This window comes from Athalia rosae, chromosome 3, assembly GCF_917208135.1.
Source record: "Athalia rosae chromosome 3, iyAthRosa1.1, whole genome shotgun sequence".
Lineage (NCBI taxonomy): Eukaryota > Metazoa > Arthropoda > Insecta > Hymenoptera > Athaliidae > Athalia > Athalia rosae.
In genome coordinates, this window is record NC_064028.1 from 18,373,725 (window position 1) to 18,389,693 (window position 15,969).

At 38.1% G+C, this 15,969-nt stretch overlaps 1 protein-coding gene across 5 annotated transcripts in view; it reads left to right on the top strand.

The window, feature by feature from the left end:
• The window catches only part of LOC105689925 (protein-tyrosine sulfotransferase), a 108,066-nt gene that overhangs the window by 84,977 nt on the left and 7,120 nt on the right, over positions 1-15,969 (top strand). For all 5 annotated transcript variants that reach the window (XM_048653409.1, XM_048653411.1, XM_048653410.1 and 2 more), the window contains one exon: positions 8,022-8,292. In XM_048653409.1, the coding sequence (XP_048509366.1) occupies positions 8,149-8,292 (144 nt within the window). In that variant the 5' untranslated portion in view covers positions 8,022-8,148. The remainder of the gene's footprint in view (positions 1-8,021; positions 8,293-15,969) is intronic.

The window sequence follows — 15,969 nt, forward strand, 5'->3', positions numbered from 1 at the left end:
GTCGTGGTGGCGCTAAAACAAAAAAAGAAGGGGGAGGGGGGAGCATTGACGAAAATTTCGCGTGTATAGGTACGTTGCCCTATGTGCCGGTGCGAATCGATTCTTGTTAATTAGAATCGACGAGGTTCGCGCTTGTCAAGGTTGATTATATATCTATACTGATCCCGCGGAGCTGCAGCTTGGGAGCCAACGAGATGTGCTTAAGCCGTTAATTGCTGCAAGCTCTGCTCTCCCTCCGTCTCTGTTTCCGTCTCTCTCTCTTTCTCCCTCTCAACCCCCCTCCCCCGACGTACTAACCGTAGGTATAGGTATCTCTCTGCTCGGTATACAGCGACAGGCAGCACGGCAGCGGCAAACTACCGAGAGCCTTATACCTATTTACAAACCATTTTGAATAATTATACTCTTCATTCATGCACCGTCAGGAATTGATGAACGTTTCAATTATTTCTTATACCCGTGGAATACGGATAACATCGTATAGAATGTAGAAATACGTTCCGCGATAAATTAACCACCCTCGCAACCGGCGTCCGTCGTTCGACTTTACAATTTTCATCTACACTTGCTAATTTTGCAACGAAAAATTCCAGACTTTATTTTATTCTATTTTTTCTTTTTTCGTTTTTCTTTCTTTTGGTTTTTTTTTTCATCGCTTTTGTAACGAAGCGCAATGTGGAAGTAAAATACGGCGAATGTGGAACGCGTTTTCACTTTTTCTATACCGAAGAGGCCATTTTTCCCTCTATTGAGCACAATAAATGCGTTACGTACCTGTACGGCCTCTTGGCGAAAGAAAAAAAAATTGAAAAAAAAAAACTAAAAAAAAACGAAGCCTTTGGTCGAAGTGCTAATTATTTCCCCCTTTTCCGTGACTTATCGTTAGACGGTCATCATTAATGGTCTTCGTTTTTGTGCCCGTTCGCCATTTAATTACCTTTGTGAAACACCTGGACAACTTTTATTATTCGACTGAGAGTGTACAGGTATGACGTACAATAGGCAGAAAGAAAATTGTAAAAGAAATTAAAAAATGTTGACCATTTCTCCGCAAAAAAAAAATATGCCTATCTATATTATATACACAGGTGTATATATCTGTATGTATAGTAAATACATACCCTGTACATGTACATACATCCGTACCCTGCGAAATTTGATAAAATATTTTTGCTTCGTTGAAGGAAGATAAGAGAGCGAAGAAAAAAAAGAACAGAAGAAGAGTTGATTAAAAAAAATTAACGTAGTAATTATTATCGTCATTAAGGTATCGTTATTATCGTTGGTATACGACTTCTGCCCTGAAAAACTCGGATTTATTTAATTCCCTCTGCAAATCTTAATTTCAATATTCTCATTAGAGAAGATTCTCACATTGTCTAATACATCCTACGCAACCTTGTTCGAAAATTATATATACACGTCTTCACGTTTCTGACTCGAAGTTAAACAAAAAAAAAAAAAAAATCAGGAAAATATTAAAAACTGATTTTCGTAAGCTAAAGTCTTACTTTTACGAATAATGCTGCACTAGGCTGGCGAGCGTGATCTAAATTCATTTGAGGGAAGAATTTGTAATTTTTTTCCCCCGCAAGCGCGTAATTAGCAATTATTCATTTCACCGCGCCATTTTGTAATTTGCAGAAACGAGCTTTCGCCCCGTAGAAACGAACGTGTACTCAACATTATACGGCGCATACAGTCGTCGTACCAACGAAACTGAAATTAGAACGCGATAAATTCATGAAAATTTTCTATACCCGGTACACGAATATGATCGTAAAATTGAACAAGAGAAAATGGACGAGATAAAAATTTCACCGACGAAAACAATCCGGCGATGATTTTCGTTTTCGTTGACGGCCAACGTTTCGTTCGTTGCTCTTTTCCATCGTTAACGAAATAGAGGAAAAAGAAAGGAAACTCGCCAGTCAATCTGAAGTCCGATAAAAGCCCCCCCACTGCCGTATTTATTTTTAACGGTACACTCGGATAAATAACGTAGATAGAGGTATACAAAGAAACTTTGCACGGATAAAAATAATATAAACGTGTCTTCCGTTTTCCCAGGCTACGCGGAATAATGGACGGCGATTTTTATACGGAACGTAGGTATACGCTGCAGGTAATTCTTGAGATTTTGCTCCCGTTTCGTCATACGGTTCGTTATGCTCGATCTGAGTCAGAACAGATCGGTTATACCGAATCCCATGATCGTCCTCCATTTATCAGGTTTATGGAATAAGAAGGATACCTTTGAATTATCGTCACCGTTATAAATACCTCGGAATGATAAATATCTTTATTCTTTTCATTCGATCTAGCGCATATAGCAATATCAGTCGTCAATTATTATATACGTTGATGACGAATCAAAGACAGAAAAAGAAAAAAAAAAACAAACTAGAATGGGATAATCGATTAATCCTTTTCCCAATATAACAGAAATTGCTAACAATAAGTTTCTCGTAATCACGGTTAGGACTAAAGGTAGGCGCCTATATCTCGTGGATTTGTCTGACCAATCACTCATGTCGCGTTTCATTTTACTTTTTTTCTTTTATTTTTTTTGTTCCGTTCATTTCCTTTTCTTCTCTACTCCACGCCATGTCATAGAATTGCGATTCGTTTCTTCCGCTATTTTCTTTACTTTATTCTCGGTTTTCTGATCAAAAAATTAGATAATTTTTGACGAAATTTAGATCCAATGTCAAGGGACATCGTCGAACCACTGCAAAGTAACGTGTTACTTGATCCAATCTATTTCGCAAATACGATTTATCATCTGCAGATTTTAGGAATATTTTTTTTATCAGACTTTTTCGTTACTTAATGCTACTCTAAAACCCTTCTTCGAACCGTCGGAAATGTTACAAATGGTCCAACTGACGGATCGACGTGAACGTTGCGAAACCGATGCTCGCACGACACTCGACGTCATCGACGGCCAATCAGCATCGCGAAAAAAGCGCTAACGATATTTAAATTGCGACAGTTTTTTTTCTATCGAACGCTAGACACGATTCTTCGCGTTTCTAAAGAAAAGGACTTTTTCATTCGTTACGACGCTTCGAGGTTTCGTATTATGTAATACGTAAGTACATCATGACGTTAATATGATGCACCATTATAACCGAAGCCAATAAACTGCACGTGAAAGAAGGAAGTGCATTAAGAAAAGACCCGTTGAAGTCTCTCCGCTATACTTATACACCACCGCGGGGAGTTTCCGTTTCATGTATACCGCGACGTCATAAATTTCCACGATAAATTCACCTGAAAAATTGATGATAGTCCCTACCGTTTCCCACCATATGGGATAAAGTTCACCTCTCCGAAATTGGCCACTACTCGATCGCAGCTGCATTTCCAAATGAATTGGATTATTTTTTCTATTTTTATTTTTTTTTCCGTTTTCTTTTTCTTTCTCAAATCAATGCTGCGCCCGCAATCGTTTCATTTCGTCAATCCCATAAACTGCACAATAATTGTTGAGCTTATGAATTCGAAATCGATGAGGGATTTTTGAAACATTTTCAAAACACTCAATTTCAACATCTCTTTTTTTTCCATCGCAAATTTTACGCTGATATTAAAAATGAATCGTCGAAAAAATTCTGAAAATCTGCATCGATTCGTACGGAAAAAATTATTTTTTATTCGTTGATTTATTTATTTTTTGATTTCACAACCCTTACCGTAGACACGACATCAAAAATCATATACTAATGAGGCATAGGATATGTATATAGCTGCATTACATACCTATTTAATAAGTCCCCATAAAAAAATATGTCAATCGTCCGGTTTCCTTTGATCAAAAGCTCGCTTTGACATAGTTAATTAATATACAAGTGAAAAACAGGAATAAACAAGTGCAAAAAAAAAAATCAGCGACACGGCATAATTTGCCCTTTAAACTTTTTTAATTAAACCTCCGGATTATTCACCATGGTACATACCCTACCTACGAATACAACGTTCCCGTATATTATACAGAAAAATGCGATGAAACCCACCGGTCGAGAAAAGTTGCCAGAATGCAGGCGCTACTCGCAGCTACTAACAATTGCAAATAACCTTCGCATGACCTTTTGATTCTTCGATCGATGTCAAAATCAGAAGCTGAAGTTTGGTTATTTTTTTTTTTTTTTTATCGCGTTCACGTTACCGCGCGATACTGTTATTGTATTATATATACTTGATCCGATAAGAGCGCTAAAACGTGTTTAAAATATGCTTGAATTATTTTATCGCAGATTTAATTAATGCTCCGGTATACAACCGACCGACAAATTTGACCTCTTTCTGTAAACGCGTTCCTGAAAATCCCCGATTCCGCCTTCGTCGGCTGAAATAATGTCGATACTCTTGATTACGACGCGTCGCAAAATTCTTTGAATTTTTTTTTTTTTTTCTCTACACTAATCTCATCGGCTGACGCACGATTATTTATTCCACCGAATTGTGCGCGTATAGGTATAATTGAAAGTAGAAAAATCACTTTTACTTTAATTTTAGCCACATCTTACTCCGGATCTAATTCCTTCTTCTTCAATTTATTTTTCCATCAACCAAAAGGAAATTATTTGTAAAATGTCTACATTTTTATATTTATATATATATATATATGTACCTCTGTGTATATACATATGTACACGTATACATATTTAAAGAAAATGAGTCTTTTAAGACTTACATAACTAAAGCCTGGAAAATCCCCACGGGATTTTCGCTACTGAATTTATCTTCATTGCCGACAAATATATAGTACATATATAGTACACGTATATACAGGTATGATACTTTATCGCTGAAACGTAGAGCAGATTGACCACCATTTTTCGACGCTCTTTTTTACAGAATATTACATACAAAAAGTAATTTCGATATCAGGGCCAGAATATTCGAATAAAAAAAAAATTGAAAAAATCGTTTCGGAAAATTTCACAATCGTGCGAATAAAAACTGTCATGCGTCGACGAAATTCTATACGGATAAAAAAATCGAGTCTCCGAAACGGTCAAAATTCTATCTATCCATCCGCATCTATTTCTATAGAGTGAAGTGCGCCGGGAAACTGGAGGGTAAAAGGGGGTGAAGGAAGTGTCCATTTTCCGGTGGCAGATCTCTCGCCTATGGTGTAGAAAACGCCACGTCCCAACCAGCCTCACTCCGCAGCCCCGTCTACGATGAAGGATGACGACAATCACCACAATATTGCTGCTGTTGCTCCTCCTCCCCCTCCTCCTCCTTCTCCCCCATCTTTTAGCCCCCATCCTTATATAATACGCGTTGGTACGTTGTCTACTTCTCTGCTCCACTCTGGAAACTCTTAGATCAATGTTTATGATAGCGCTTGTGCGGGTGGTCGACGTTCAAACATATTGTTCCCATGACGCGATAGTGTAGCGGGGGGAGGGGGGGGAAAGGAAAAAAAATCGAAAAAATAAACTCGGTGTGTTTTCTTCTCTTTATCACGTTTTTCCTCAGTTTCTTCTTAGCTTCTCGCACCCTTCTTCGTCCACCTTTTCTTCCTCTTCCTGTTCCGCCGTTTTTATTTTTTCTTTATTTGTTTTCCAATTATTTCGCCAGGTCAAATCAGCCTCGCAACCCGCACCTAAAGAATTTGAATGATCGCCAACGTTGTCACAAAAATGTGACCGGTACAATTTTTCGAAAAATATTTCGGTATTTATTATTTTTTTTTTAGTAGCTCAACCGTTGGAAATATAACCATGGAGGAAAGTTGAAAATGCTTTCACGTACAGGGTGAGTCGTTCCAAAACACCGGGAGTGGGAGGAGCTCTCATCCGGTTTTCTTGCCCAGTCAGAGCGCAGCACGCGGAAAAATCGAGCCAGAAACATGACGCGTTCGTAGATGATTGAGGAAGTCGGCTCGAGGTCGAGCGTACATCCGTCGAATCAAGCTCCTCCCAACGTCGGAGTCGGGAAAGACTCACCCCGTATATCGGTAGTTGATGACTGGCGAAACTTCGCCTCCTACATACGTAGTTGTTGATTTACCGAAAATTTATCACCGCGAAACGCTGCAGGTGCAAAATCTTATTGTTAGCTTCACTTTTCCGCCATCATTTTATAAGTTCTACGCTCGGGTACTACTACGTACTCCTCCCTTTGTTTTATACGGCTCGCTCTCCCCGGGAATTGTTGGAAAAGTATATAAGTAAAGAAACGATAAAGTTACGGCTGTATTATATAGTGTATGTATATTATATATGTTATATACGTATACCGCGAATGAAATAAAGAAGATTACTTCGTGCTGCGACGTGACGTGCATACACGTACAATAGTCTAGAATGATAACAGATATCGAAGTGGACAGCCCTTTGATGAGAAAACTGAGGTAACGGGGCTCGATGCCAATAATATATCCGCTGCGCAGAGTTACTCTAGTTGTTACCGAATAATACAGGGTGTCTAGATCGGACGCAAAAATCAGAAATTAATTTCCCCCCCCCCCCCCCCCCCAACAAAAAAAAAGAAAGAAACACAAAAATTCGTGCTTCAAACTTTCCATAGAATTCGATTAATTTAACTCCCATTGTTTCTGCACGACGACTCGCGCGATTCCCTCGTAATGAAAGAGCGTTTTTTGATGGGGTTTTTTTCTGTCTGACTCAATCTTTTTATACCCCTTCTTTCTTTCTTTCTATTTTTTTCCATGTCGCAGCTTTATCGAGAAAAAACCGTATTCGACGACTCTCCGGAATAACAAAAAAGAAAAAAAAAAAAAAAAAACCCAAGGAAATTACGTAAGTTTTACGCCTCGTAAAAAACAACGAAAATAAGGAGCGTGTATATGTAGCTCGTATATAATAATAGCGATAATAAAAAAAAAAAAACAGACAAAAATCCGTTCCGGATCCTGCGCTGATCGGTGATAAAATATTTTTTATTATACGTTGCCGTGATATCGTTCGTATTGTGAAATGATAAAAGATTTGACACCCTGTATATTATGTGGTGCCTTCTTCCGTCGTGTAGTTAAATGATATGTACGTAGCGTACACGGACGTGTCTCCGCCGCGCTTAATGCGAAGGGAAAATTCTTTAGCCGTAGTCAAAATTCGTGAAATTTCAAAATGAAATTCTTGATTCATCGGGGATAAATTCCTTTTTATTCGACGACAGATGATTTATTTCGCTTTGGTTAATTTTTATTATTACAATTCTCGTGAATAGTCATTTCTCCGTAACTGACCGCAAAAGCCATCACTGCAGTTTTTACTACCCCGCGCTATATATACCGCACCGTTGTTCGCGATGGCGCCTCCGTAAGTGACTACGCGTAAACGTGCTGGAAATGTAATAAAAATACCGCTATACCCCCTCCCAAAAATGATAATAAAAGAAGAAAAAAAAAAAACAAGGGAAAAAATGTGGAAAACACATAAAACAAATAAAAAAATACATAAAACTCAATTTGGAACGGTGTAGGACGTGCGTCAGGCGCACAGGACTCTACACATATATACGTATATGTATATATATATTTATTATAGACGGTGTACTAGCTAACCCACCAATCACAATCATTATTCGTCACCGCGCACCGCCATGGGGAATACCGATGTCGCTCACTAATCTGATTTGCTTAGTCCGGTGCAGGCGGTCGACAGACACCATGAATTTAACGTAAAGTACACACCTATATATGGACATGTGTATGAAGCGTATATAGGTATATGTATTTCGCATATATAGCAGTTGCATAACTGTACATGATATATATTTTTATGCGCATCTGACTTATATCCAAATGCATAAATATCGCACGTCACGTATTGATACAACATGTATTAAAAATATTTCAATCATTTCTGATCATACAAATTGTTGTATAAAATGGCGCTACCTATAGCTTCGAATAACTATAACAACTGAGCTCCCGAAACGTCCGAAAATTTGGTTCCTCGCCTTAGTTTTACGATATGAAATTGTCCGTGGCATTCATTCTCATTATTTCTTATAATTTTTCGTTCGTCTGATTTCAGATGGGGATGAGTTAGTCTAGGTAATCTGGAGGCCTCATTCCCCCAGCTGCAGATTTTCGGCTGTTAAAGACGCTGTGGTGGCCGTGACAATTGGCATCGTATCGCGAGGGCGTGCCTGACCCGAGGGATGTCACTTCTGTCACCTCGGGGGGGCCGGAAGGCTCCCATCTTGTGCTTCGCGGGGTTACTTTTCCTCCTTGTTCTTTATCAGCTCGGAATCATCTGCGGACCCGGAAAGGAAGGGCCGACCCCGGTAATGATCGCCAAGGAGGTAAATTCCTTATGTATCTACCGCACGTACTATATATATATATATACACATCTATACACCGTATAGTAAATGGGCGAACAAAAAAATTGACATCCCGCACGAGTCTCACGTCTTCCGTTCCCCTATATTTTTCTCTCTCATTTTTTGTCTCCTATACGTCTTTTTGTCTTTTACAAATATACGTTAAGTGACATGAGAAAATTTCGGACGGAGCGCGCAGTTTCCCGTATACCTGTACATAGCTGAATTGCCCAGATTTACAATTAGATGAAATAAAAAGACGAGCGCGTCTCCGCGGACGGTTGAAACTCTGCCGCAGCTAAAAGAAAGATGGAGACGAAGGGATAAGAAAAGAAAGAAAGAAAAAAAAATCGGCGGATACGGCCGGAAGAAGAAAAGCAGCTGAGTTGAGGTGCGGAAATAAAATCATGGGAGAGAAAAAGGTTTATGTCCCATAAAAGAGGAAAGAAAGGAAAAAAACCAATTCGCGTATATACGGACTCGCGCTCTTTAAATTCTTAGTTGCTGCTGACATTAAGAGAAGAAGAATGAACGGAGAAAAGTAAAAAAAAATCACCTCCGCATACAATTCCATACCGCATGACTCCTGGGGGACTCGGTTATATTGTACCTATAGACATTCACCTGTAGTTATATCAAACTGCATAAGTTGTAAGATTACATTGATTAGGCTGTTTGAAAAAACTGCGATATTTTCTTACGTTGAATTTCTTCAATTCGAAAGGGGGAAGAGAGTCTGGCTCGTTCGCATGAAATTATTTCTTCTTTTCCCTCCACCTGTAAAAATGTACTAAAATTCCAATGAGCGAGAAAATCCTTAGATCCGACATTTCATTTTAGAACCGTTCCTACAGGGTATAACTGTAAAAAATTTGCCCCGGAATTTCCGCTGTGATAAATCCAGACACTTCCGTTTCAAACGTTCAACAATCTTGGCGACGCTTGAAAAGTAAATAATAGAAGAATAAAAGTGAGCTGCCATATCTACGCGGTATATATGTACGATCCATACATATACATATATATCACTGATTGTGTCGCCGTTCGCCTCTCGGTCATCCACCCGGAAGATGGCCAGCCGTGAAATTTTTCTTTTTCCATTTTTTTTCTTTTTCCATTCCCCCCCCCCCCTTTTGTCGTCCAACACGACTCAATCAGGATTCACAGAGTTCTCTTCTACCATTTTTTCCAATAACTTTATACACCCATACTCGTCTATCTACTGTATATCTCTATATCCGCAATATATATCATCGACGTATTCTTTTCACCCTCTAAAGTTTCAGCGCGATGCAGATATCACGAGCATCGTTTTTCCCATTTTTTCTTTCATATCATCGTCAGCTCTCTCTCTCCCTCAATTTAATTTTTCATCCATTCGTTCGGTCGTCATTTTTTTGATTATTTTTCTATCGCTGTCACCCTCCGCGATACGACGCGCTACAATTATCGAATGAGGAAGAAACATGAACACGTTTACGGAACAACCGGCCAACTACCGCTCAGTTTCCGGCGTAATAAATTTCGTAATTTTTCTTCTAACTGTGACCCCAATTACAAACGGCTCGTTGCAGTCATAGTTTGAAACAATTGCCAGTCGCGTGGTCATACAATTTATTATCTTGACGCAGAAATTATTCATCGCACGTTATACGCCCCCTTCCCTCTTTCTACTCTTCTTCCATGGCAGCGGTGTCTATCTCCACGTTTCTCTCGCCATTCGTTTTTTTTTTTTTTTTTCTGCTCAATTTTTTTTTCAATTTCAATACTTTTTTTCTTTTAGAAATTTTTTCCCTCGCGTCTCGCTCAGTTTCACCCTCTGATATCTCGTTGCGTTTCTGTGTGCGCCGCCCGTACATACGTGCGAACGGATATCCAACTCACATGGTGCGTATAGTACATACATACATACGGGCTTATATTTCTCCCCTGCAGCATCGAAATCTTGCGCTTCGACGTTTCAGTTAGTGAAGAAGAAATGGAAATCCTTCTCTCTCCCTCTACACTTTTTGAGGGTTCGGTATACGAATTATTCCAACCGATTGAACACAATTTAACGCCGCTGTCTATTCGACCCAACAACGCGGCCCTGTTCATAACTCCGGACTCTTTTTTTTTCGCAGATACAATTTTTTTGTTTTTTTTTTAATTCTTGACAAAAAACATCCACATCATATTTTCAAAGCTAGGATCATTGATTAATTTTCAACGATCGACGTTTTCGTTGGATATCTACGTAAGTAATAATGGTGACTTTTCGTTAATTTCTTCTTCTTGCTCCGCCTGATTTTCTCTCGCCGAATCCGAATCCCGGAGCGCACGGTATACGAACGGGATCTTGGCTAAAACCTTTTTAGTGAAAATCCAAGGATGATTAACCTTTTTTTTTTCTATGGGTCTAGTAGAAAATCCTGCAGAGAAGAAGTAGTATATCCGACGTCCACCTAATCTACACACCACGAACTACGAAGTCGCGTCGTTGCCCGGTGACAAATGACAGGCGCTTTTCTTTGGTTTCCCTTTTCTTATTTTCAGTAGCCATGGCATCCCGAAAGTCCTTCTAATTTTTTGGCACGTCACTGACCTAGACTACTTCTTCTCGCTTTACTGTAAAAGTCGTGTCTAGACTCTCCTCAGCTTTTGCTCACTATCCGCACTGCGAGATAACTAGGTATGTGCATATGGTACATATGTAGGAAAAAATAATGATAATAAAAATCTAAAAGAACTTGATTCGGCGATGGAAACCATTCACTCTCTTTATAGGTTTCCACGGCTTTCGTTTGTATATTACATACGATATTTTCGCCTCGTCGTTTGTCACGTTTTTCATATACGAGTTAAAAATCAGAGTTGTTCGCACACAGGGACGCATACACGTGTGTATGTACATGTATTACATAAACTATTCTTTCCTGTACAGAAATTTTCTGTTCCAGAACACGACTCCGGTAGCTACGAAGTGGGTACATAAGTAGTACCATACAGTGTTACCTTTGAGACTAGTTTCGCGGTGTAAACTCCCGATCCTGCTTTAGTTAAGACGACTTTTAAAAAGTTATACGCAAAGTTTCTACTCGGCAAAAAATAAAAAGCGCTCACCCACGTGTATATCCGCGCGCGTGTTCGATGCAGTTTTCTATATATTTACATATAATACCTACGTACCGATATTTGCATGTATCGTGTTCGAGTATCGTCTACTTTTTGAAAATACATCTCAATTCGGAAAAATAATATCAACCGAAGAGAACACGAATGAATTCTAAAAGAGAAAAAAAACAAATTAAAAACGAATGAAAGAACTTTCAACGTTGAGTCTCCAAGTTGAACGACCGATCTGCGAAAACTCTTGACTGCGAGTGTATGCGAATAAGAATAAAGAAAAATCGGTGTACCTTTTGTACCGCACGCAAACTATAGGAAAACTATCGTATTCAAAGAGGACTGACTTTTTCCATCGTCAAAATAGGAAATGAATATTCAAACAAAAATCCAAGAGAAGAAAAAATCTTATGAAAATATCAGTTTTCATTTATGTGTAGGTACATCCAGATTTTGATCTTGTCGCGCCGTTTTTTTCATTGTCTCTGAAACTTTGCGCATGTACGTACACCTGTGTTGGTACGAAACTCGTTTTAAAATGCGGTCAATTATCCAGCTTTTAGTCCCGCGTAGTCGCTATTGTAAAATTTTTCACATAGAGAGAGAGGGAGAGAGAGAGAGATGGAGAGGAAAAATAAAAAACACTTTGTTCCTCGGTTTCCATCGTGGTGGTTTCCATCAGATGTCCAGTTCACGGACATAGAAAATATATCATGTATGTACATAGGGAATAGTCCGGTTCGCAAAACTCCGTCCACCATTAGCGCCATCAGTCGGACTGTGAAGAAAGAACAAACGAACACGTACGTCTCTGTATATATGTATACGTATAGGCTTTGTGTCTGTCTAATAATGAAACTACACATAGCTAACTACGTATACGTGATCTGTCGGATGAAGGAATTCTCTTATTTTTCATACCACGGCCGTCCCGTTTTCTTTTTGTTCGAATTAATTTTTTTTTTCTTTTCTTCTCTTTCTCTCTCTCTCCCTCTTTTTTTTTTTAATGTTTTTTTCCGACCCTATATTTGACGTCTACCCGGCGAGCACAATGCGGCAACGAAAGCTCTGCTTATAACGCTACGTGCACCCCGGTACCGCGGCTATACGCGAACTGGAGATGCTTTTCTCTCAACTAAAGCCCTGAGAAAAGAGATAACTGGAAACTCGCTCTTACTCCGCTGCAACATTCACGCTAAGTTGGATTCTCGACTCAGCTTAAACTTATACGAGACTTTCGCTATTTTCGAAGCTCAATTCAAATTCAAAATCGAATGAACACGCCGCCCCGTCGATTCTATACATATATTTATATAATTGTTCTTTGTAATCGTTGAAACTTCTATTCAATTCTCAAATTCCTTTTTCAATTAAAATCTATGATATAATACCGAGTCAGAGGAATTTATTTGTACCACTGAAAAAAGGCATTTTTTTTTTTTTTTCTCATTGAAACCTTTTGTCTCGATGTCTCAAAGCACACTTAAATATATGAAAGTTGCCAAATTCGACTGATATAAAAACTGAAAAAGTTGCAGAATTTTTTATAACGGAAGTTATTTATAATTCCGGAGATTTATACCTACTGTATACGGACATGTTGTATACATATATATATATGTATATAGATGTGTATGACGAACCACTATTAGCAACCGGTGAGAGACGCCTCGAGAGATTGATTGCGAGTAGGTATAATTAATCAAGTAGGAAATGGACGTATACTATATACGTGTACAGTGTTATAGGGCGCATTAATTATGCAATAGCCAAAACGGTGACAACATCCAATTAAATTCTTAACCGCTCCTGTACCCACTGCAATTATCTACACTGCTGAAGCGTCGAATTCGATGACAATCCCAGCAGTTATATTAGCCAGTCTAGACGCTTCTCTTATTCTTTTTTCTCGTTTCATTCGCAGCGAGAACTCCGAAAAAAAATTTTCTTCCCTTTTTTGATTACCTTGTTTCCGACACGCGCCAGTTTCGATTCGCAATTCATGCGTACATAAAGCTCCAGTCTCCTATAATTATACGATGAATAAATTGAACCTTATACCGGACTCGTTGACGCGTTTTCATGGAACATTTTAATCGAGCATTTTTTCGTTCATTTTTTACTTCGGTCCCAGTCTGCGGTAAAATCCACCGTTGCACGAACTGCATCATCCACTCCGTTATTCGGAAGTACATTCGGCGTGCATGATCTGCACAGTGCGACACATTATTCTATTCAAATTTCCGCGGCCCCCAGGGCCTCCTGTTTTACTCCACCGCATGCAAACTACCGGCTCCTGCGCCTTATCTATAGGAGCCGCTGAATTACGGCGGCTATTACGCCCGGTATAAATTTATTAGGCGGCCGTATCAACTGGAAATTGTACGAGTACGTCGTTTATTCGTGTTGGTAATGTCAATTGAAATTTTTTCATATTTTTTTAATATGTTCCTGGTAATAATCCGCGATAATAGAGTACGATTGCAGATTCGACTCGTTAAAGTTGCATATTTTTCATAAATTTGCATAGTAAAATGTTTTTTTTTTTTTACAGTTCTATTAATCTGTCCCATATTTTTCCGTGTAATCTATATATCAATTATCGCAAATTTGATAAAACGTTTAACTTTCGTACAATTGTTGCAACACTCTGAACTAATTAGATTTCCTCTATCTATTTAATTCTGGAATCGCGTTTCTGGGTAATAATGAGTAATATAATGACGATGAGCCTCGTTTATTTTTTACTTTTGCTATTCTTCTTCATTTCCTATTCTATAAATGTATCCCTCCTATTCTTTTTTATGCCGTTTTCATTTTCTTTTCCATTTTACTAACTGCATACGTGAGTTGATAGAGACATCTACAATATGGTTGAAATTTCAATTCTCAACTTACAAGGAACAAGAGATTTCGAGGGATACGATAAAAAACTAAAATAATAATTCCCCGCATCTATATGTATAGTAGGTATATGCCTATCGATACATATGTATGTATGAGGGTTGTGCAAACATTCGAACCACCTCGCGCACAACGTATATCTACTTTGAAAAAAGCAGATATTCTTGCGATCAAAAAATAAATATATAAACCGTAGATATATATTATTTTAAACTCTGCATACGTGATGTTGAAAAGTAAAAAAAGAAAAATCTGTATGTTTTGTCTCGTGTTTTATAGAACAGAAGAATTTCAGCCTGAGAATATAAAAAAAATCACGACAATCTGCATACCAAAGATCTATGCGCGTTGGTATAAAAACGATTGAAGCTATTATTTTTAAAATGTGAATTTTTTCACAAAACAAAAATTTTTAATTGACGTTTAATATGTCAAAAGTATGGAAAACATTATCAATGCCTTTATTAGTTATTTCTACACACTTTATTTTCTCCCTATTTTCCGTTAGTAGAATCCGTTCTTTCTTCTAATACCTACCTATATCCTTAACTGAATTTATACACCTATATGCAAACAGGAGAAAAAATAAACTATAGTCGAAGTTCTTAAAAAAAAAAAAAAAACCTGCTATTCTGCTGCCAAACTTGTGGTCTTCTATTCTATAAAATTTATCGTATATCTTTACGATAACAATTTTCACATATACATACTATATAAGGAGTATGTACAAAGCCGAACGATTTTTGGAGTCCAAAACAGTTTTCTTATACGATTTATGGTATAGATCGCCTGTGTATACCGTTACGTAGATATATATATATATATATATATATGTATAATATACGTACAAGTATTCACGAACCTCGGAAAAGGCAAAGAAGCAAGGTGATAGAAAATTTACGGCGACCGTATTGTGCGATATTTTTCATTTTACGATACCGCGCCACCGAACATTCAGGCTCCGCACTTCGCCTTCAGTCTTTCGTTTAGAAAAAAAAACAAACAACAAACAAAAAATCCTCCACTTATTTTTTTCGATTTTCAAACCAGCCCCCTTTGTAGTCTTTGCGGGGTCGACGAACGCGACTTGTACATACATTACATATACCTCCCTTGTTATACCGATTACGAAAAATTTTTGACTACACGTAGGTAATACATATTGTCTCTGTATACTATGGTGTATACGGTATCTAATTTATGTGAACAGGTATATACGGATATATTTATAGCCGTAATACAGTCAATTAGGTTAATTAAAGCAGGCCTACAAATTTCACCCCCGTACAGTTAACGTTTCCAATCACATTCAACTCCCAACTGTAATATGCCTGCAACACTTCTCTTACCGGATACACGTGAAATTTATTTATGTATGTACCCTCGGTGCGAAAATTTCACCCAAAATTTACCGGGTCATTAGTTATGAATATTACCACCTGTGCGTCTAAGCAACGCGAATCGAGCGTACGGCGTAGAAAATTTTGTGTAATGTGGCAAAAAAAAAAAAAATCATCATCGGTTTTATCCTTTGTAACATTCTAATTGAAGTATCCATACAGGTAATTTAGGATGTTGATTAAATTACGCAATATAAGTACCTTTACCTGTATACAGCAGATTCTAGAGTGAAAAACTAACGGAACG